The 23,833-nt window shown below is 38.8% G+C and overlaps 1 protein-coding gene across 2 annotated transcripts in view; it reads right to left on the minus strand.

The window, feature by feature from the left end:
• PIK3C2A (phosphatidylinositol-4-phosphate 3-kinase catalytic subunit type 2 alpha) overlaps positions 1–23,833 on the minus strand; it is a gene marked incomplete at both ends in the record, with an annotated part of 84,682 nt that overhangs the window by 33,950 nt on the left and 26,899 nt on the right. Inside the window, 5 exons of one of the 2 annotated variants that reach the window (XM_080713903.1) lie at positions 4,424–4,591; positions 6,587–6,709; positions 11,412–11,622; positions 11,698–11,746; positions 14,126–14,269. In XM_080713903.1, the coding sequence (XP_080570029.1) occupies positions 4,424–4,591; positions 6,587–6,709; positions 11,412–11,622; positions 11,698–11,746; positions 14,126–14,269 (695 nt within the window). The remainder of the gene's footprint in view (positions 1–4,423; positions 4,592–6,586; positions 6,710–11,411; positions 11,623–11,697; positions 11,747–14,125; positions 14,270–23,833) is intronic. The other variant, XM_080713904.1, reaches the window with a different exon arrangement.

Below are 23,833 nucleotides of genomic sequence, written 5' to 3' on the forward strand. Positions count from 1 at the left end.
GTGGTGCACGCTTGTAATCCCAGCATTCGGGAGGCTGAGACCAGAGGATCGTGGTTCGCAGACAGCCTCAGCTACTTAGTGAGGCCCTCTGCAACTACGTGAGACCCTGTTTTAAAATAAAGAATAAAAAATAGGGTAGGGGGTGTATCTCGGAGGTCAAATGCCCCTGGGTTCCTCCATTCCCAGACCAACAACAACAACAACAAAAAAGAAGCTATGAACTTTGTTAAACTTTTCTTCATTTTACTCAAACAGAAAGTATTCTTTCCAAAACTAAACTCCAGCAGGGTGTGGTGGCACATGCTTGTTAATCCCAGCATTTGGAAGGTTGAAACAGGAGGATTGCAGTTTGCGGACAGCTTCAGCTACTACTTAGTGTGGTCCTATGCAACTCTTACTGAAACCCTGTTTCAAAATAAAGAATAAAAAATAGGGCTGGGCGTGTAGCTCAGAGGTAGAATACTCCTGGGTTCCATCCCTGGTATCACCAAAACAAACAAACAAACAAAAAAAAACCCCCTAAACTCCAATAATAATATTTTCTCTTTTCTCTTGCCACTATTAATAGCTTTTGAATCTTGGGATATACTGTAAACTGCCATTTGGGAGGCTAAGACAGGAAGACCACGGTTCATGGACAGCCTCAGCTACTTGCTGAGGGCTTCGCTAAATTGCTCAAGCTGGCCTTGAACTTGCAATCCTCCTTTCTTAGCTTCCCAAAGCATATGCTACCACACCTGATTCATCATTTCTTTTTGAGCATCTATTAAGTATTAATTCAGTATAGCCTGCTATCTAGTTTTGTAAAAAGCTTTTCCAAAAAGACATGTCCATGCCTGTTCATTTATGTATCATCTATGACTGCTTTTACACTTGTGACAAATACAGCTTTCAAAGCCTAAATTACTTCTATTTTGTATCCTTTACAAAAAAAGGTTTGCTTCCTTTTGTTTTAATCTATACATTCCCTCTTTTGACCCCTTGCCATTTAGTTGTTAAAAATTTAGGTCTTCTGTTATGTAAAAAAAAGGTCTCCATTGTCAATTTTGCAGATTATATTCCTCTAGTGTCATGTATTATATATTTCTGTATTTTCTGTAGATCTAGAGACCTGGTCTGATTCAGGTTTAGTTCCTTAACAGAATACTTATTTCATAAGTACTATTGTATATAATGTCCTACAAATCAAGTAAAGAGGCACACATTACTTGGGTTACCTTTTTCTGTGATGTTATCAGTCCATTCAGGGGCTATGGTTTGAACCATCTACTTTAAAGTTCCACAAATCCTTCATGGTTATTTACTTATTGGATTGAACCCAGGGATATTCTGCCTTTGACCTACCTCCTCGCCCCCACAGCCCTATTTTTTAATTTTGGAACAGAGTCAGTTGTGGAGGACCTCATTTAGTTGCTGAGGCTAACCAGAAACCTGCGATCTTCCTGTCTCGGCCTCCCGGGTTACAAGTGTGTGCCACCATCCCAGCTCACCATAATGATTTTAAAGAAGGCACTGATGTTCACTGCTTAGATCAATGCTTCTCAATCAAGAGTGACTAGGCTCCCAGTAGACATTTGTCAAGGTCTAGGCATATTTGGTTTTCAACTAAGAGGTATTACTGGCATAGTATATTATCCAAATTTGGCCATTAATACTTCCTCTGTATATATTACTGTTAAATTCATCTTTCTTCTTCATTTCTCAATATTTCTTGAATTTCAGTGAAGTCCTAACATTACCCAGAGTGACTATATTACCTGGCAGTCTCAATCTTAATACCATCTATTCACTATTGTAATTACAGTGTTAGTTACAAACTACTTAAAAGTCTAACAGAAGTCCGGGTATGGTGGCACATGCTTGTAATCCCGCCATTCGGGAAGCAGAGACGGGAGGATCACAGTTCACAGCCTCAGGTACTACTTAGTGAGGTCCTTTGCAACTCAGTGAGACCCTGTTTCAAACATAAAAAGAACTAAAAAATAGGGCTGGGGGTGTAGCTCAGAGGTAGAATGACCCTGGGTTCCATCCCTAGTACCGCAAAAAAAAAAAAAAAAAAAAAAAAAAAAAAAAAAGTTTAACAGAAGTCAACTGCCTGTCACTTTAATCTCTTGAATGTTACACTAGTCATCTTAAAAATATAACTATTTCTAGACAATGGAAATGGCAAAAAGCAATGGTTTTCTTTCTTTCTCTTTCTTTCCTTCCTTCCTTCTTTCTCTCCTTTTTCTCTTCTTTCTTTCTTTCTTTCTTTCTTTCTTTCTTTCTTTCTTTCTTTCTTTCTTTCTTTCTTTCTTGTGGTACTGGGGATGGAACCCAGGGACTTTCCTACCTCCAGGCTATACTCCCAGACCTATTTTATACTTTATTTGGAAACAGGGTCTCACTAAAGTAGCTGAGGCTGTCTTTGAACCTGTACAATCCTCCTCAGCCTCCCAAGCACTGGGATTACAAGCGTGCACCACCACGTCAGGCTAAAGCAATGGTTTTCTAAGCAAATACTTCTGGTGCACTGAAGATCAGGAAAAGTTTTCAAAATTCACTTATTTATAATGACTTGTTTATGAAAATTGATAATGATAAAATTATATCAAATTTTCTCATATAACTATTTTCTAACACTAACTTATCAAAGACAATTGAGAATATAATTTCTCTCCTTCATGGGGCCAATGACATCAAGGATATTCTGTTTTACAGAAGTTATAATTAAATATGTGTCATTAGTAGTAATACCTTCAAATGCTTTCCTATAGCCTTTAATATTTCAGAATTAAGTCAGGTGATACCTTGTTTCCAAAATTAAAAAAAAAAAATTGGGCTGGGGGTGTAGCTTGGAGGAAGAATGCCCCCAAGTTCAACCCTCAGTACCAAAAAGAATGTCAATAAAGGATGCATTCCCTTACCCCCCCCCCTTTACTGTGGATGGAACCCAGGGGCATTCTACCTCTGAGCTACACCCCCAGCCCCTTTTTTATTCTTTATTTTGAAACAAGGTCTCACCAAGTTGTGGAAGGCCTCACTAAGTAGCGGAGGCTGGCTGTGCCTGTCTCAGCCTTCAAAATGCTGGTATTACAAACATGTGCCATCATGCCCGGCTAAAGGATAATATTTAAGACACAAACCCTGGCATCAGACTGCCTGGTTCAAACCCCAACCCACCACTTTCTAGGTATAAATGCCAAAGAGCAAGGCACTTAACTTGTGTACTTTGATTTGCCCTTCTGTAAAAGGGTATGATGATAACTCCTTCACAGAGTTGTGGAGAATATATGGGTATGTGTACAACACTCATAAAACACCTAACACACAGTAAGTTCTACATTAAGTGTTTATTTTGATAGTATACATGTTGTTATAAAACATAAATAGGCTTTTTGACTACAGGATGTCAGAGATCTTTAATATGCTCATATGCATTATCATTCTATAGAATAGTCCCATGTACTGTATGTAACAAATCCCTGACTTACTCTATTTTTTTTTTAGGTATGAGGATGGAACCCAGGGGCATTCACCCTCTGAGCTACATGCCCTGCCCTATTTTTTATTCTTTAATTTGAAACAGGGTCTCACTAAGTTGCAGAGGGCCTCACTAAGTAGCTGAGGCTGTCCGTGAACCGCGATCCTCTTGTGTCAGCCTCCCAAATGCTGGGATTACAAGCATGCACCACCACACCTGGCTTCTCCCCTTTACTCTTAAAGGTAGGGGAATGGATCCGGCATTTGGTTTGTTGTAGGTCTTTAGGAAACTAAAGATCAGAAGCCCATAACAATAAGAGACAAATTTCTCAGGTAAAGAAAATTAATAAGAGGAATAATATGCACCTGAAGTTTCTGAAACTAGAGAAGGGTAAGAAAGGAATAAAAGCCGGGCGTGGAGGCGCACGCTTGTAATCCCCGCGCTTGGGAGGCGGAGACAGGAGGATCACGCAGGTTCGAAGCCAGCCGTGCTGGCGTAAGAGACCCTGTCTCAAAAATATAAAAAAATAGGTCTGGGAGTGTAGCCCGGAGGAAGAAGGGCTTCCAGAAACCCCAGTACCACCAAAAAAAAAAAAAAAAAAAAGAAAGGAATAAAAGAAGAAAAACCAGTTCTTTTATTAAAATCAAAGAAACTGATCAGATCGTAGTCTTATGTCAATCATACGACACTTCACATAGATGGCAGTGTCACTGGATGCTGCTTTTCTCCTGGAAGAGTGAGTGGCAAACCACCCTCTACTTATCAACACAGAGTTCAGAGTACAAAAGAATAAGTGTTTTCCTCTGATGTGTGTCTTTGGACTGGTGTTCTATCACACTGGAAAAAACCGAGACAGCTCCTTAGCTCATGTTTGCCATTGTTCCCCATCCTTTCCGCCAGCCAATTAGGATGTTCAGATGTATCCACAGTAACTCAGTCAAAACTCTCTATAATACTTACCGTTTGAAGTCAAAGAGCGGTAAAGAAACTCTGCCCAAAGCTTCTGGCCCCTTTCTCTGCTTATTAGAATCAGGGGAACTTCCACTGCTCTGATTCAAAATTCCAAAAAGAGTAAGGTGAAGAACTGATTCTAATGGCAACTGTGATATCTGGATGGGAAAAATGATTCTATGGGGGGAAATGTATTAATAGAATAGATTAGATTGAATGTAAAGCTTAACTCTTTAATAAGTGATAATTTTACCTTATTTCGTTTGACTTATCAAATAATCTTTAATTCAGAGTAACCTGTAGCTAAGTATCAAGTTTGTTCAAATAGTACTGTTAAAAGATTAAATAAACTAATTTCATTAACAGTATAAAATTTCAAAGTATAGCCAGGCATAGTATACTACCTATAATCCTAGTACTTGAGAGGCTGAGATAGGAGGATCAAAAGTTCAAGGACAGCCTCAGCAAGCAGTGAGACCCTCATCAACCTAGCAAGACCCTGTTTCAGAATAAAATATAATATAGGGCTGAGGGTGTAGCTCTGAGGTAGAATACTCCTGGGTTCAATCCCCAGTACAGCCCAAAAGAAAAAAAAGGGGGGAGGATAGAAAACCATTTAATATACATAGAATAGTAAAAAAAAAAAAAAAAAAAAAAAAGTTTTACAACTGCCTACCTACTTAAGTAATACAGAGTTCTCTTATTTAAAAAATCTTAACATTACATGCTGGGCATGATGGTGCATGCCTATAATCCCATCTACTAGGTAGGCTGAGGCAGGAGAGTGGAAAAATCAATAAAAAAATCAGGCAACTTAGCAAAATCCCGTCTCAAAATAAATAAAGGCAGGCTTGGGGATGTAACTCAGTGGTAGAGAACTTGTCTAGAATGTAGGAGAGTCTGGGTTCAATCCCCGGTATGGCAAAAATAATAGGAGTTAATAATGCAAGATTAACTCATTTGATATCTCTCTCTCTCTCTCTCTCTCTCTCTCCCTCCCTCCCTCCCTCCCTCCCTCCCTCCCCCCCCCCTCTCGGTACTGGGGATAGAACTCGGGGCATTCTACCTATGCGTGACACCCCCAGTTCTATGTTTTATTCTTTATTTTGAAACAGGGTCTCACTGAGTTGCAAAGGGCCTCACAAAGTAGCCAGGGTTGTCTGTGAACCGTAATCCTCCTGTCTCAGCCTCCCAAATGCTGGGATTAAAAGTGTGCGACATTACGCCTGTCTTGATTATCTATTAATCAAGAGCCAGATACTTATTTGCTGTTTGAGGGGTCCTAGGAACTGAACCGAGGGGAGCTCTACCACTAAGCCACACTCCCCAACATTATTTATTTTAAATCAGGGTCTTTGCTAAATTGCCCAGGCTGGCCTTGAATTTGCTGTTCACTTACTACCCCAGCCTCTGGAGTAGCTGGGAATACAGGCATCTCTGTACCCAGCAAGATTCTTAGTGTTACAGAAGAAATACTAAAGTAAGCAATGTTTTTTTTTTTGTTTTGTTTTTTTTTGTTTTGCGGGTCTGGGGATGGAACCCAGGGGCATTTGACCTCCGAGCTACACCCCCTGCCCTATTTTTTATTCTTTATTTTGAAACCAGGTCTCACTGAGTTGCAGAGGGCCTCACTAAGTAGCTGAGGCTGTCCGTGAACCGTGATCCTCCAGGTCTCAGCCTCCTGAATGCTGGGATTACAAGCATGCACCACCATGGCCACCATGCCTGGTTCTAAAGTAAGCAAAGTTATAATACAGTATCTTCTTTAAAGTTTCATGTAAACTGGGCATGGTGGTGCAAGCTTGTAATCCCAGTCTTTGGGAGGCTGAGAGACGTGGATCTTGGTTCACAGCCAACCTTGGCTACTTAGTGAGGCCCTCTTCAATTTAGTGAGACCCTGTTTCAAAATAAAAAAATCAAAAATCAGGCTGGGGGTGAGGCTGAGAGGTCAAATGCCCCTGGGTTCAACCCTCAATAGTGCAAAAAAAATTATTTCAGACTTTGAATAAAAATTTCAGTTTGTTCTACAGAATCATATCTAAAAGAGACCTTAAGACATTAGTCAGAATTTGATGAATTTCAGTGTAAATAGTAATAAAATTTAAAACTGGATGTATACATTGAAAAAGAACAGGCACAGTGAAAAAGTAAAAAGCCAAAAATTTCACTTACAGTTCATCCCATTTAATAAGATAGAAGAAATTCTTATAAGTGCCAACCTTCTTTGACTGAATAGGCTTAAAAAGATCCTTTCCATTGTGAGACAGGGAGCATATCAAGTAGTATTTTTCATAACTGAGAAAAGAAAAATGAAATTTGATTTCTATCTTGATAATATAAATAGCAACTAATATATATATATATTAGCAGTTTTTCCACCAAAGTAATTAATATGTGAAATAAGTTGGTCACCATTTATTTGAATTTTAAAATACCTACCTGAAATTTAACCATTACAAATTTTATGAAATCAGAGAAGTGGTATGGCCAAAAAGTAGAAAGAGAAACAGGTATGTCCCTAAGTGTCAGTTTCAAGGGTGCTATAATGATACTAGCTAGAAAATTTATTTTGGTGTTATGCTTGACTAGTTTATTAGCTTTGGATTTTAGGTGAATGACAATGAAAAATGTATTTATTTCCAGGTAAATTCTAGAAAGAATATGAACATTATTTTAGGTGTGATCTTTCCTTTGGTAAGTTAGTAAAACAGAATCAGCTAAACATACTAAAAGTCCACAGGCCTGACCTGATTGAGCCAACCTTCCTAGTACAATGGGAGGCTTCCATACATGAAGACAAATACTGTTATAGTCTCTTATTAGAAAAATGATTTAGTCAAACTGCCACAAGTACAAAGGTGATTAGAAACAGAAAATTCTGTATAAAATACCTGTATTCTACATGTATTTTTGTTTTGTTTTGTTTTGGTGGTACTGGGGTTTCTGGAAGCCCTTCTACTTCTGGGCTACACTCCCAGACCTATTTTTTTTATATTTTTATTTGGAAACAGGGTCTCTTAAGCCAACGAGGCTGGCTTCGAACCTGCGCGATCCTCCTGTCTCCGCCTCCCAAGCGCGGGGATTACATGCGTGCGCCACTACACCCGGCTTCTACATGTATTTTAACTTACTGCTAAGTTACATGTTAACCACTTTTTTCATGTATATAACCTATTATTTTAAGTATATTTCAAATCTAATCTCATTTGTTCACAAACTATCCTTAACTAGTTGACTACTTAAAAAAAAAAAAAGCTGGTGTGCTGTGATCATACCTCATGATGAAGTTCACAGTGATGGAGACATACGCCAACTCTCACCCCTCTCTCAACCTCTCCAAACATGACACTGAGATTGGCATTGATAATTCTATTTCTATACACCATGTCCACTGAAGCATTTCCTTCATTGAGTCTCTTTCCCCTCAGCCACCTCTCCTTAGGCTCCTCCATCACTCCACTAGGGTTTCCCTTCTTTTGTCTAGAGACCCTTTTGAATATTCCAGTTTCACCTTAGCTTGCACATAAGGGAAAACATCTTATCTTTCACTTTTTTGTGACTAATCTCACTCAGCATAATATTAAAAATATAGAATGCTTCATGATTATGCAGAGGCCATACTAATCATGTCTGTATCATCTCAATTTTAGTGTATGTGCTGCCAAAGTAAGCATAGTTGATTACTTTTCTCCACTTTACTTCATGTTTCTATTCACTTCAGCATTTTAATTTTCTTTAATTATCACTATTTTCTGTGTTGTCTTCTACTAGGTATTTGTTCTAATGTCTCTATATTCATAAGTGCATGTGTGTGTGCAAGTACATGTATGTGTGTTTGTAAACACATGAGAATAGAGTAACAGTAAATACCATTAAACACCAGAGGAAGCCATATAAATACATATTCCAGGAAGTCATTGCTGCTTTGTTTACTGCTGAATCCCCAAATACTAAAAACCTTGCTCCAAGATGGTGTTCAGAAAATAAAGCTTGCGGGAGTTCCGAGAAGATGGCGACGGAGGAAAGTGGGGTTTATGAGCCCCGCTACAAACCAATCTCTAATACCACAAAATCAGCAACTTTCATAGCCAGAAAACACCATCAGCAGAGAAACAAAAAATGTAATTACAAGGGACAGAGAAAAAGAGGGCTGGAAAAACGAGACAATAAAAAGAAACCAGACCGCAGTGCTGCAGCCGGAGCCGCGGCACGAAACGGCGCTGGCACCATCTTTTCTTGCAGCACCAGGCCCCAGAGAGGAGGGGGACTCAGAACGGAGCCCAGAGCCACAGAGGAGATACGCTGGCCTCACGCCTGAGGACGCGGCAGCAGCGTCTTACTGCCGGCAGCAGCGGCGAGTTCACCGAACCGTACCAGACCAACGCACTCAACAGCCCACCAGGCTCCAGAGGAGCGGCGGACAGTGAGCTGAGGTGAGCTGCTGCGGATCAGCCGGGAGGAATTCGGCAGATTTCTCGGCGCAGGGAGCATCTAAAGCTCCCAAGGGCTGGGCTCGGCACACCTTGCAAGGACTCAGAGCAGAGCTCAAAACCAGAGAAGAAATACGCCCAGCCTCATGGCCAAAGGCATGGCAGCAGCACCATATTGCCACCGATGGCAGCAGCAGCAGCAAATTCACTGAGTCCACTACAGCTACATTTGCGCACTCAACAACAGTGAGTCAAATTGCGGGCCCTGGAGGAGAAATCCCACTACTGTACTCCCAGGTACTTGACCCAGTGGGGGAGTGGTGGTGGCAGAGATATCACACCATAGGAGAACGCCCAATCTGGCACCCCCCCACAGTCTAAAGCAGCCTTTATTGACTCCCTGGGTCTGAGACTCTGCCATACAAGCCAGTAAAGGAGTAGTGGGGACCGAGATACCACAGACTCAAGATCCAGAGCACCTTAAGTGAAGTTGTAGTGACCCAAGGGAAGAACCCAGAGAAGGCACAAACTTCCGAAATCATGGGAAAGATGAATAACAATGGAGCAATGAATGCCCACAACCCCACAACATCAGAACCTGATAAAACAGAAATTCAGAGATTTCTAGAAGATCAAATCAGGAAAATAACTGTAGAAATAATAGAGGTGTTTTGAAAAGAATTCAGAGAGAGTCAAAAAGAGATAAAGGATGCAATTAATGAAGTAAAGGCCTCAATTCAAAGTACAACTGACTAGACAACATGGAGAATAGAATCTTGATCTTAGAAGATCATTCCAAAAATGAACGCACAGTTTCTAATTTAGAAAAAAAAATCCAACAGCAGGAATCTGACATTGAAGAAATATGGGCCCATTTTAAGAGAGCTAACCTAAGAATAATGGGAATAGAAGAGGGAAAAGAAGGTGAAACCAAAGGGATAAGTAATATCTTCAAAGAAATAATAGCAGAAAATTTTCCAAACATAGAGCAAGAGGTTGATACACAGGTCCAGGAAACGTATAGAACTCCCTTTAGACAGGATAGGAGAAGAGGATCCCCACACCACATAATTGTCAAAATGACCACTGTGGAAGCCAAGCAGAGAATCTTAAAGACAACAAAAACAAAGGACCAAGTGACATTCAGAGGCAAACCAATTAGAATCACTCCAGACTTCCCAAACCAAGTCATGAGAGCCAGAAGGGCTTGGAGTAACATATTCCAAACTCTGAAAGAAAACAACTTCCAGCCAAAACTTTCCTACCCAGCAAAACTTTCTATCAAATTAGATGGGGAAATAAGAAACTTCCATGACAAACAGAAACTGAAGGAATTTATGTCTTCAAAACCAGCGCTAGAGAAAATACTCAAAGAAATTAACTACAAAGAAGAAATAGGTAACACACACCAGAACCAGAGAAACAAGAGTTTCCATCCAACAGTCAACTAAGATTGGTTATCTTTGGAGATTCATTATTTATGTTAGTCTTTTACCTATCTCTAAATTGTATTGTTTGCTTTTATTGTTGCTAATTTTTAGGATTTCTAGTTGGAATATTAATATACCTTCAGATATAGCATTTGAAAATATTTTATCCCATTCTATCAGTAACTTTTAACTCTGTTTACATTGTCTTTGGATATACAATATGCTTTTAGTTTTTAGGGAGTTTGTTTACCCTTTTGTTGCCTGTGCCATTGAAATCATATCCAAGAAATCACTGCCAATTTCAATGTTGTGAAGTTTTATGACCCAGATTTTCTCCTAAAAGTTTATAGTCTTAAGATTTATATTTAGGTCTTTTATATATTTTGAGTTAATATTTGTATATGGTGTTAGGTAAGGGTCCGATTTTATTCTTTTTCATGTAATTATTATTTTTCAACAATATTTAGTTAAAAGATAATTATTACTCCACCAAATGTTCGTGGAAACCTTGTCAAAAATAACTTGACAATATATGGAAGAATTTATCTCTATGCTTTTATTTAACTCCAGTGATTTATATATCTGCCTTTATAACAGTACTACACTGTTTCAATTATTGTAGCTTTATATGGTTTGAAATCAGAAAATATACATCTTCTAGCTTTGTTCTTTTTCGAGATCGTTTTGGGTATCTAGAGTCCATATTCCATATTAGGATAGATTTTTTGCGAGAAATAAATAAATAAATATATGATAGTTTCACCTTAAAAAAAAGAAATATTCTCTGGTAAGAAAGAAAGTAAAAAGAAATAATGAAATGTTATCTTTAAGTCATCAAAAGCTTGGTATCAGACAAATGAAACTGTTATGTGAGATTATCAACGTTAATATTGGATAAATTGCTATAATACAAGATGTCAACCACTAAGCCAAGCATGGGAAGGAGGGATGGGGAGGGAACGGGGTGGGGATCGGGTAGGGGCTAACTGGGTGACGTATGCATGTATGTCTACAAAAGTATTATTTTTATCCCATTATGATGTATGAGTACAGTGCACCAATAAAATAAATAAATAAATTTAAAAAAAATAAAAAAGAAAAGAAAGCTTGCATATTATCTTTTGAACAGTTACTCACTTTGATACCCAGTTACTTGAAATTCCATGTGCAGCAAAAATAGTAAACTGGAGCTGTTCTGTTGTCGTCCAGGCTTCCTTGATATTCCTGCTACTCTGGGTAAGGTCCACAGGACTCCTACTAGAATTTACATGGAGTCTGAGAAGATCATAAATTGCTGCAGTTAACTGGTCCATGCTTACTTGAACAGGATTTTCAGGATACAGTGAGCCTAGATTTAAATATATTAATATCATCCTCTGAAAAAGTAACAGTTATTGTCAAAATTTAAAGAATATAGACATACCACTTGTTGAGCTCTTGCTAGTATCTCCTCCTCCAGATAGTGATGTCACCTACATACAAACATAATTAATCAGAAATTGTTCATGATGTAAACAAAATGTTTATTTTTATCTCTGATATAGTTAATTAAATGCATTCATTCTTTGTTATGCTAATGAAATCCTTTCCAGGAAAATTTCTCAAGTGTCTGAAAAATAAATAAAACAAGAAAGAATAAAAGGGGGTGTAGCTCAGTGGTAGAGTGCATGCTTTGTGTGTATGGGGCCCTTGGTTTGATCCCTGGCACCTCCACATCAATTTTATGTCGGGCGTAGTGGCACACACTTGTAATCTCAGCACTCGGGAGGCTGAGACAAAAAGGATCGCAGTTTGCAGACAGCCTCAGCTACTACTTAGTGAGGCCCTTTGCAACCCAGTGAGACTCTTTTTCAAAAGAATAAAAAAGAGGGCTGGGAGCCGGGCATAGTGGCGCACGCTTGTAATCCCCGCACTTGGGTGGCTGAGACAGGAGGATCCCACAGGTTTGAAACCAACCTCAGCTACTTAGTGAGGCTCTCAGTAACTTAGTGAGACCCTATTTCCAAAAATAGGTCTGGGAGTATAGCCCGGAGGTAGAAAGCCTCTGGGTTCCACCCCCAGTACCCCCCCACACACACACAAAGAGGGCTGGGGTGTCACTCAGAGGTAGACTGCCCCTGGGTTCCATCCCCAGTACCACACACACACACACACACACACACACACACACACACACACACACACACAAAAAGAAAAGAAAAAAAAAGTAAAAGGAAAATCCCAAACCAAGCAAAAAGGTGATATTTAGTATCAAGAAATACCAGCACAACTGAAAATTAACATAATTTACCTTGATTAATAAGTTAAATGATTCACATTAATTTGAAAGTCAGCAGTGGTAAGTACACTAATATTTTATTTTCCGCCATATGTTTCCCCATAAAACATAGTAAGAATATCCTTAAAGAAAAATAAATCTAGCTAGGTATAGTGGCACACACCTACAACCCCCGTACTTGGAAGGCTGAGGCAGGAGGATCACAGGTTCAAGGTTAGCCTGACATACTAAGCCCTTGTTTCAAAATAAAAATAAAATAGGGCTAGGCATGTAGCTCAGAGGAAGAATGCCCCTTGGTTAAATCCCCAGTACTACAGTGGAGGGAGGGAAGGAGGAAGGGGAGGGAGGGAAGGAGGGAAGGAGGGAGAAAGAGAGGGGGAGGGAGAGACATCCAGAACTCTATTATTACCTTTTTTATTATTATTTGCTGACTCAGAAGTTTTTGTGTTTGTCTGGCAGTACTAGTGATTGAGTCCAGTGGTGCTCTATAGCCCCATTCCTTTTTATGTATTTCAATTTTTATAGATTTTTGCTAGGTTGTCCAGGGTGTCCTCAAACTTGCACTACTGCTGTCTCAACCTCCCAAGTGATGAGATTACAGGGATGTACTGCCATGCTCAAATTAAATTAAAAAACTCATAATTACTTAAGTTGAGCTCCTTCCTACCTACTCTCTTTATTCAACAAATGAATAAAAAGAATCACAGCCTCAGATAACTTTAGGACCATGGTTTTGGTACCTAGTAAGTAATTGCATATATATATATAAAATGTTTTGGTTTTTTCTCCTCAATACTGGGGATGAAACCCAGGGGCATTCTACCTTTGAGCCACACCCCTAGCCCCCCCCACCCCAGGTCTGTCTGGGGATGGAACCCAGGGGCATTTGACCTCCAAGCTACATCCCCTGCCCTATTTTTTTTTTTTTTTAATTCTTTATTTTGAAACAGGGCCTCAGTAAATTGCGGAAGGCCTCACTAAGTAGCTGAGGCTGTTCGTGAACCGCGATTCTCCGGTCTCAGCCTCCCAAATGCTGGGATTACAAGCCTGTGCCATCACGCCCGGCCCTATTTTTTATTCTTTATTTTGAAACAGGGTCTCACTGAGTTGCAAAGTGCCTCTCTACATAGTTGAGGCAGTCTGGGAATCACAATCCTCCTGTCTCAGCCTCCCAAATGCTGGGATTACAAGCAGATCCACAAAAAGAAAAAAATAGAAAGAAAGAAAAAGCTGGGGGTGTAATACAGTGTTGTAGAATGTTTCTGGGTTCAATCCCCAGTACTACAAAAAATAAAAATAAAAAAGAGAGGATAGCTTTTATCTTCTAGGTCTCCTAAACTCGAGATTTATACTTAAATCCCCAATCAGTTCATTTATGTCAAAGGCCTTTATGGTCTGGCAACCACCTATTCAACGGCAGTTCTCAAAGAGCTCTTGCAAGGCAGCCTATCTTCTTACCGAGGACTCTCTTACCTAATCTAAGAGATGATCAAATCAACCTGAAAGTAATAGTCAGTGTTAAAATGATAATATTTTTTCCCCAGAAGGTAGTGAAATACATAAAAATACTCACATCAGCACTTTTACTCCTTGGAAGGTTAACTGCCCTCTTCAGCTTCTTCACTGATTCTGTAATGGCGGGAGTCTCCACACCATCTAAGGCACTACAGATTTTTCTTACAGCTTTAATTACTTGATCTACAGCTCGGTGCTGGTTCTTTAAAAAAAAAAAAATGTATATAAGCATAACTATGTAGAATTTAAAGGATCAATTTCAAAGATGGAATAAAAACTAGATATTTCAGATGTATCTAAGAATAGATTTTCTTGAGGCCAGGCATGGTGGCGCACACTTGTAATCCCCACAGTTGGGAGGCTGAGACAAGAGGAACACACAGGTTTGAAGCCAGCCTCAGATACTTAGTGAGGCTCTCAGCAACTTAGTGAGACCCTGTTTCCAAATAAAATATAAAATAGCCCGGAGGTAGAAAGCTCTTGGGCTCCACCCCCAATACCACAAAAAGAGAGAGAGAGAGAGAGAGAGAGAGAGAGAGAGAGAGAGAGAGAGGGAGAGGGAGAGGGAGAGGGAGAGGGAGAGGGAGAGGGAGAGGGAGAGGGAGAGGGAGAGGGAGAGGGAGAGAGAGAGAGAGAGAGAGAGATAGAGAGATCCCTCACAGATAGCAAGCAGAACATCACACTGGGCCTTTGAGAAGGGGAAAGGTCTTGAGCAGCTGCCATGAGAAGTGCCAGAGGAAGTTAGAGAGAGACAGCACCCACAATCCCAGGACTTGGGAAGCTGAGACAGGATTGTAGGTTCAAGGCCAGCTTTGGGAACTTAGCAAAATCCTGTTTCAAAATAAAAAAGTAGAAAGGGCTGGGGGTGTAGCTCAAAGGTGGAATGCCCCTGGATTCAATCCCCAGTTACCAAAGAGAGAGAGAGAGAGAGAGAGAGAGAGAGAGAGAGAGAGAGAGAGAGAGAGAGAGAGAGAGAGAGAGAAGAGAGAGAGAGAGAAAGAGAAAGAAAAAAAATAGACTTTCTTGCCAGGTATGGTGGCCCACACCTTTAATCCTAGTACTTGGGAGGCTAAGATAGGAGAATCACAGGTTGGAGGTTACGTAGTGAGGCCCTCTGCAACTTTGTGAAACCCTGTTTCAAGATAAAAATAAAACAGAGCTGGGGTTACAGCTCAGAGGTAGAATGCCTTGGGGTTATAACATTAGTAACACCAGAAACTTAAAAAATTTAAAAAAATAATATTCTCTACTTTTTCATGGTGAGAAAGAAAAGAAACGAGGTGACTTTTCAATTATATGGTTGTGAAGTAGACTAAAGCCAAGCCTGGTTAATTTTCATTTTAACACTTATTCATATGCAAATGCTATTGATTTCATATTAGAATCAGAAGTAAGCCAGGTGTGGTAGTGCACGCTTGTGGTAGCACATGCTTGTAATCCCAGCATTCGGGAGGCTGAGACTGGAGGATCGCGGTTCACAGACAGCCTCAGCTACTTAGTGAGGCCCTCTGCAACTTAGCGAGACTCTGTTTCAAAAAATAATAATAATAAAGAATAAAAAGAAAATAGGGCAGGGGGTGTAGCTTGGAGGTCAAATGCCCCTGGGTTCCATCCCCAAACCCGCCAAAAAAAAAAAAAAAAAAGAAGCAGAAGTAAAGGAATAACGAATTATTAAATCCTTATTAAAAAACTAGTTAATGCCTCTTGGGTTTAATCTCAAGTATCAAAAAAAATTATTGTAGAAGTTTAGTTGGATGGGAGAAATAACTTCTAATTGTTCTATAACATAGTGAGATAATTATGGCTGATAATACTTAATTGTGTATTTCTTTGTTTTTGTGGTACTGGGGATTGAACCCAGGGGTATTCTGTCTCTGAATTTCACCCCTAGCAGAGGGCCTTGTGAAGGTATTGAGGGTGGCTACGAATCTGCAATCCTCCTGTGGTCTCAGCCACCCAAGTCATGGAACTATAGGAATGTGCCACTATGCCTGACTATACATTTCAGAATAGCTAGTAAAGACAATTCTGAATGTTCCCAAAAGAGAGTAGTATTTCAGGTTATGGGTTTATCCATAACCTTGATCTGATCATTATACAATTTAAACATGTACCAAAATATCACACTGTACCCCTATGTATAATTATGTATTGATTATAAATTTTTAAAATGCATTAAGAAATTGAAGGTGGGGATGTGACTCAGTGATAGAATGTTTGCCTACCAGACATGAAATCCTAGGTTTAATTCCCAAAAATCCCTCCCTCAAAAAAACTTTGAAAAAAGAAACACACATTTATAATGAATTAATGTTGTATACTGTTAGAAAAGCTGAAACTCAGTATTATGCTATCCCTTAAAATTTTAAATTTTTCCATTCTTGAGACCTGGCTACGATAAACCAAACATTCCCGTCATCTTCAAGCTAAAATGAAACCACCTCATTTTTAAAATTTTCAATTGTGCTGCAGTTTTAGGGCCTGTTTTCGAGCTCTCCATCTCTATTTTTCTACTTCCTTTTAGTTCACTTTCATGCAAAACATTTCTAGCTTTAAGGCTAATGCCATTCTCCTGCACTAGTCTTCATCCTTTTTGTTATCTTCATTTTTTTTTAAATAAACTTTATTTTGGAATTACTTTTATGTTTATAGACAATTACAAAAATAGTAGTTTCCATACAAACTGGGTTAAGTAACATCTTATATAACCATATTATACATGTCAAAAACAAGACTTTAACGCTAGCACATAAATTATAAGTAAACGTCAGACTTTATTCAGATTTACCAGTTCTTCCACTAGTCACTTTTTTAAATTTCTAGGATATAATGTAAAACACTGCCTTGCCTTTATTAACTTATTTTTAAAAAATCATTTGGTTGCTTGTGGAAAACAGACTGTAGGAATACAATGAAAGTGGTGGGGAAACTGGTAAGGAATGAATGCAACTGACCGTGGCTTTGGTGGTGAAGAAAAATGAATGCATTCTGACTGTATTTTCAAGGTAGAGCTCTGACAGGAATTAGAATGAATGTGGGGCATAAAAGAGCTTGTAATCCTAGCAAATTGAGGCTAAATCAGGAAGATCAAGTTCAAGACCAGCCTTGATAACTTATTGAGAACTTGTCTCAAATTTTTAAAATATGGGCCTGGAGTGGTGGCACATGCTTGTAATCTCAGTACCTGGAAAGTAGAGACAGAAGGATCACAGGTTCAAGAACACTGCCAGCAAGTATGGAGACTCTGATAAACCTAGCAAGATTCTATTTCAAAATAAAAATAAAAGAGGGCTGGAGGTGTAGCTCAGAGGTAGAAAGCACCTAGGCTCAGTTCCCAGTACCATAAAAAAGGGCAAGATGAGGGCTTAGCTCAGTGATAGACACCCCTGGGCTCAACCTCTCGTACCACAAACATAAAAATAAAAATAAAGCCAGCCATGATGCCACAGGCTTGTAATCCTAGTACATGGTAAGCTGAAAAAGAGAGATCACAGATTTGAAGCCAGCCTCAGCAACTTTAGTGAAACTCTTTTTCAAAATAAAAAATAAACAAGCCAGGCGTGGTGGCGCATGCTTGTAATCCCAGAATTTAGGAGGCTGAGACAAGAGGATCGCGCAGGTTCAAAGCCAGCCTCAACTACTTAGTGAGGCTCTCAGCAACTTAGTGAGACCCTGTTTTAAAAAATTAATAATAAAAAATAGGGCTGGGGGTGTCGCTAGGAGGTAGAATGCCCCTGGGTTACACCCCCAGTACCAATAAACAAACAAACAAACAAACAGGGCTGATATATGGGTCAGAGGTACAAAGTCCCTGGGTTTAATCCTCAGTACAGCAAACAAACAAACCATACACACACACACATACACACACAGAATCTTTTTATAAAACAAAAGAAGCAGAAGATAAATGTATAAATATATAATATATGAAAGGTAAAGTAAAAAATTAATATTTACATATTTAAGATGTTAATTAATTAGACATTCATATAAAGTTGCTAAGTAATAGAAAATTGGGTCTGGAGTTAAGGGAAAAGGCCAAGGCTAGAGATAAAAGTTTCAGAGTCACCAAAAATAGGAATACAGAAAGATCACCAAGGATATGAATAGATAGACAAAAGGTCCTAGACCTGAGCCCTGGGGACATTCTAATGTTTAGCAGTCAGGAAAATAAGATGCCCAAAGTGAGAGTGAGAAGAGCAACCAATACGAACGGATAAACCAAGAAGGTGATATCCCAGAGGCTGTGTTTCAAGAAGAAAAAAATGATCAACTACATAAAAAGTTACAAGCCAGACGTGGTGGTGCATGCTTATAATCCCAGTACTTGGGAGGCTGTAACAGGAAGATCGCGCTGGCTCAATGCCAACCTCAGCTACTTAGTGAGGCTCTCAGCAACTTAGTGAGACACTGTTTTCAAATAAAACATAAAATAGGTTCGCGAGTATATCTCAGAGGTAGAAAGACCCTGGGTCCCCCTCCAAGTAAATAAATAAATAAATAAATAAATAAATAGCTACAGAATGATAAGAGGAACAGGTTCTGGTAGTCTAATGCAGAGCAGAGTGACTACAGTTAATAATAATGTATTTTATATTTCAAAATAGGTACAAGAGAGAGTTTTTTTGGTATATGTGTGGATGCGAGGCACTGGGGATTGAACCCAGGGGCATTCTACCTCTGAGTATATACCCAGTCCTATTTTATTTTCAAACAGGGCCTCACTAGGTTGTTTAAGTCTCACTATTTCTTAGGGCTGTCCTTGAACCTGTGATCTGCCTGTCTCAGCCTCCCAAATACTGGGATTATAGGCATGTGCCACCTTGCTCAGCTAAGAGAAGGTTTTGAATGTTCTTATCCCAAAGAAATAATGTTTGAAGAGTTATGCTAATTATCCTGATTTGGTCAGTACAAAATGTATTTATGTATCAAAACATATTGTACCTCATAAGTATGTAAAATTAGTTTACCTATCCCCCCCAAATTAAAATGTGCACACATATGTGCATGCATGTGTGTGTGTGCGCGCGCACACACACACACACACCCCTACACAAAAATTAATAAAAATAAAAGTGTAAGAGCTTACTACTAGATTCAGGATCCTGTAAATCCTTGATGACCTTAAGTATAGTTTCAGAGACATGCTAACAATCAAAGTCTAACTGAAGTAGGTTCTTAAGAGAATGAGAAAAAAAGGAACAGAAGCAACAGAAACAGGTAACTTCAGGGATTTTTGCTGCAGGGAGAATAGAGAAGTGGTATGACTGATGCAGGATTATCTGGATTTTTTTTAAAGAAGGGCTAACTCTTTTCTTCACCTGCTATGACTTGGTAATCTCACCCAATCTTATGGATACAAAATAGCATTTTATTCTGATAATTCCTAAATTTATTATCTCCAGCCTGGACACTTCTGCAATGAATTTCAGGTTTAGGTCCAGTGCCTACTCAACATCTCTATCTGAATGAGTAACAGTTATCTCAAACAAAACATCTAAAATTTTCTTTTTTCGTGTGTGTGGTACTAGGAATGGAACCCAGGGGCATTCTACCTCTGAGCTACACCCCAACCCTATTACTAATTCTTTTTTTTTTTTTTTTTTTTTTAAACAGAGTCTCCCTGAGTTGCAAAGGGCCTCACTAAGTAGCAGAAGCTGTCAACAAATTGCGATCCTCCTCTCTCAGCCTCCCAAATGCTGGGATTACAAGTGTGTGCCACCACGCCCAGCTTAAAATTGAGTTTCTGAGCTTCCCCCAAAACTTCTCTTCTCGTAGTTTTGCACATCAATTAAAGACAACTCTAAACTTCTAGTTTCTCAGGTAGAAAATCCTGAGAGCTACCCTAAACTCTCTCTTCCATGCTCCACATCCAATATGGGTAAATCTTTCTAGCACTAACTTAAAAACATATTCCAGAATACCACCTCTTCTCACCACTTGTACTGCAGTCATTCTGACCCAAGTCATAATCACCTCTCCTGTGGCTGGCAAAACATCTTCTCAAATGACTTGTTTCCACTCTGGTCTCTCCATTTATTTATTTATTTGTTTGTTTGATTTTTGTGGTACTGCTGGGGATGGAACCCAGGGGCTTTCTATCTCTGGGCTATTTATATATGTATATATTTTATTTGGAAACAGGGTTTCACTAAGTTGCTGAGAGACTCACTACGTAGCTGAGACTGTCTTCAAGCCTGCAGGACCTTCCTCTCTCAGCCTCCCGAATACTGGGATTACACGCCTGCACCACCAGGCCTGACTTATTTTTATTTTTGAAACAGAGTCTCACTACGTTGATGAGAGTCTCACTATTTGCTGGGGCTGTCCTTAAACCTGAGATGCTCCTGTCTCGGCTTCTCAGGTAGTAGAATTACAGGCATGCACCAACAGGCCTGGCTAGGAAGGATTTTTATAGTAGTCCAGGTGAAAGGAAAGATAATGAGCATGGTGAAAGAAAAAGGAGGGAGCTGATTAAATAAAATTGATGAGATTTTGGTAGGCAGGTGATGGTGTATGAGGAAAGAAAGAGTATAAGATAAATTAGTGAGGCCCTTTGCAACTTAGTGAAACCCTGTTTCAAAATAAAGAATAGAAAATAGGCTGGGTGTGGTGGTGCACACTTGTAATCCCTGTGCTTGGAAGGCTGAGACAGGAGGAACACACAGGTTTGAAGCCAGCCTCCGCTGGCTTAAGAGACCCTGTTTCCAAATAAAAAATATAAAATAGGTCTGAGAGTGTAGCCCAGAGGTAGAAAGCCCCTGGGTTCCATCTCCAGCACCAACAAGCTAAATAAATAAAAAGTAAAAAAGAAAATAGGGCTGGGTAGTGTAGCTCAGAGGTAGAATGCCACTGGATTCCATCCTCAATACCATTAAATTAATGAATGAATGAGTGAATGAATGAATGAATGAATGAATGAATAGGGCTAGGTATGTAGCTCAGAGGTAGAATGCCCCTTGTTCAATTAAAAAAAAATCCTTCCTAAGTAGTCTCCCTGAAACCAATTATGTCACACTTAAATATAACGTCCTCAGTATAGCCAAAGTGATTTAAGAGCATAGGACTATATGAGTCACCATCTATCCTTGGCTTTAAAACACCTTAAATGGCCAGAATAGCTAATATTTTTCCTGTAAAGTGCCAAATAATAATAGTTTAGACATTGCAAAACAGTCTCTGGTCAACTACTCAAATCTAGTATTGGACTCTAAATGCAAATGACAAACTATATAAAAATGAGTATGTTTGTGTTTTAAATATTACTTATAACCAGTAAGCATAGTGGCACCTGCCCTTTTTTTTTCCTTTTTCTTAATTTTCTTTTTTTGGTACTGAGAATTGAACTCAGGGGAATTCTAGCTCCAAGCTACACTCCCAACCCTATTTCATTTTTATTTTGAAGTAGAGTCTCACCAAGTTACAAAAGGGCCTCAAAGTAGCTGTAAAGGGCCTGTAAAGTAGCTGAGGCTGGCCAGGAACCTGTACTCAATCTCCCAAGTACTGGATTTACAGGTGTGTATCGCCATGCCCGGCTTGGCATATGCCTTTTAATCCCAGCTATTTGAAAGTCTGAGGCATGAGGATCACAAGTTCAAGGCCAACCTGAGAAACTTAGCGAGACCCAGAATGAAACAAACTCATTTTAATCACTTTTATTCAACATAGTGCAGGAAGTCCTAGTCAGAGCAATTAGGCAGGAGTAATAAATAAAGGGAATTCAAATTGGAAAAGAAGTCAAATTGTCACTGTTTGCAGATAACATGGTCTTATATGTGGAATACTGCATAAATCCCACCAAAAAGCTATTAAAACAAATGAATTCAGAAAAGTAGCAGGGTACAAAATCAACACACAAAACACAAAAGTCAGTAGTGATGCAATAGCAAATTCTCTAAAATAGAAATCAGATAATTTGCACTTATAATAGCTAAAAAGAAGATACCTAGGAATAAATTTAACTAAAAAGATAGAAGATATCTACAATTAAAATTATAAAACATTAATTAAAGAAATAGATAAGGATACAAACATACATATTCATGGATTCGAAAAATCAATATTGTTAAAAATGTTCATATTGCCCAAAACAAGCTACAGATTTAATGTAATCCTACCAAAACACCAATAACATTCTTCACAGAACCAGAAAAAAATTTCTAAAATTTATATGCGACCAAAAAGAAAATACATCCAAAACCATCTTGAGCAAAAATCATAGAGTAGGAAGCATTATACTACACAATAGTGACCTAAAAACAGACCAATGAAAACAGAAAAGAAAGCCTAGACATAAACACATCTATTTATAGCCAACTGACTTTGACAAAGATACTATGAACTTGCAGAAGAATCTTTTCAATAAATGAAATTTATGAAATTAAATGAAATGTTGAAAATTTGGATATATACATACAGAAATGAGAGCTTTAACTCTCCACGAGTTGCAAAAATCAATTTCAAATGGATTAAAGACTTACCTAAGTGTCCATCAAATGATGAATTTTAAACTGAATAAATAAATAGGGTTATATTAAACTTAAAAGCTTCTACATAGTAAAGGAAATAAAAGTACAGAAAAATTCTACAGAATTATTATGGTTTTGAAGCCATAACAATAAGTTGATATCCATAATATGTAAGAAACTTCAAAACTCAAAATAACAAATACCCAATTAAAAATGAGTGATGAACTTAGACAGTTCTCAAAAAACATAAAGCTAGGCACAGTGGCACACACATATAATTGTGCACTTGGAAGTACTTGGAAGGATTAACACAGAAGGAGCACGGGTTCAAGGCTAGCCTCAGCAACTTAGTGAGACCCTCAGCCACTTACTGAGACCCTATTTCAAAATAAAAAATAAAAAGGGCTGGGGTATAGAATAAAATGTTCAACACCATTAACCAACAGGTAAGTATAATAGTTACAAACCAAAAAGAAGATAGGTGCTGATGAAGATGTGGCAAAAGAGAACCCTTCCACACTTTAGGTTGAAATGTAAATTATTACAGTCATTATTAAAACAGAATAACTGTTGTTCAAAAAATTACAAAAGGCTCTGCCATATGACTTAGAAGTTCTACTTCTCAGCTACTTAGTAAGGCCCTTCATAATGTAGTGTGACCCTATTTCGAAATAGGCAGGGGGTGTAACTAGGAGGTCGAATGCCCCTGGGTTCCATCCCCAGCCCTGCAAAAAAAAACAAAAACATAAAAAAAGAAAAGTTCTACTTCTGGGTGTATGCCACAGGATATGAAATCAGTATCTCAAAAGAATATCTGTGCTCCTAAGTTTGCTGCAGTATTAATCATAATAGCCAAGAAATGGAAGCAACCGAAGTGTCTATCAACTGGTGAATGAATTTTAAAAACATGGAACAGGTATATAATGGTACTTACTACAAAGCCTTTTATTTTTTTTCCCATTTTATTTTATTTTTTATTTAATTTTATTGGTGCATTGTAATCATACATCACATTGGAATATAAGACTTGAGAGGATATACAAGCACACATCATCCAATTAGCCCTCATCCAGCCCCCATCCCATTCCCTCCTCCTCCCTCGATCCCATGCTTGTTTGGTGATTAACTTTGATATATGTGTTTATGTACCTCCTGTTTTTTAAAGAGGCTCCATCCTCCCCTATTCCATACCCTCTGATTGGTCACCTTAATTGCTTCACTATAGGGCCCTTTCTATAGCTTGACCACTTCCTGTTGCCCGTTTCCTCCTAGTTATTGCTGATTAGGGGAAGCATCTG

This window comes from Muscardinus avellanarius, assembly GCF_963383645.1.
Source record: "Muscardinus avellanarius genome assembly, chromosome: 1".
In the NCBI taxonomy this organism is placed as follows: Eukaryota; Metazoa; Chordata; class Mammalia; order Rodentia; family Gliridae; genus Muscardinus; species Muscardinus avellanarius.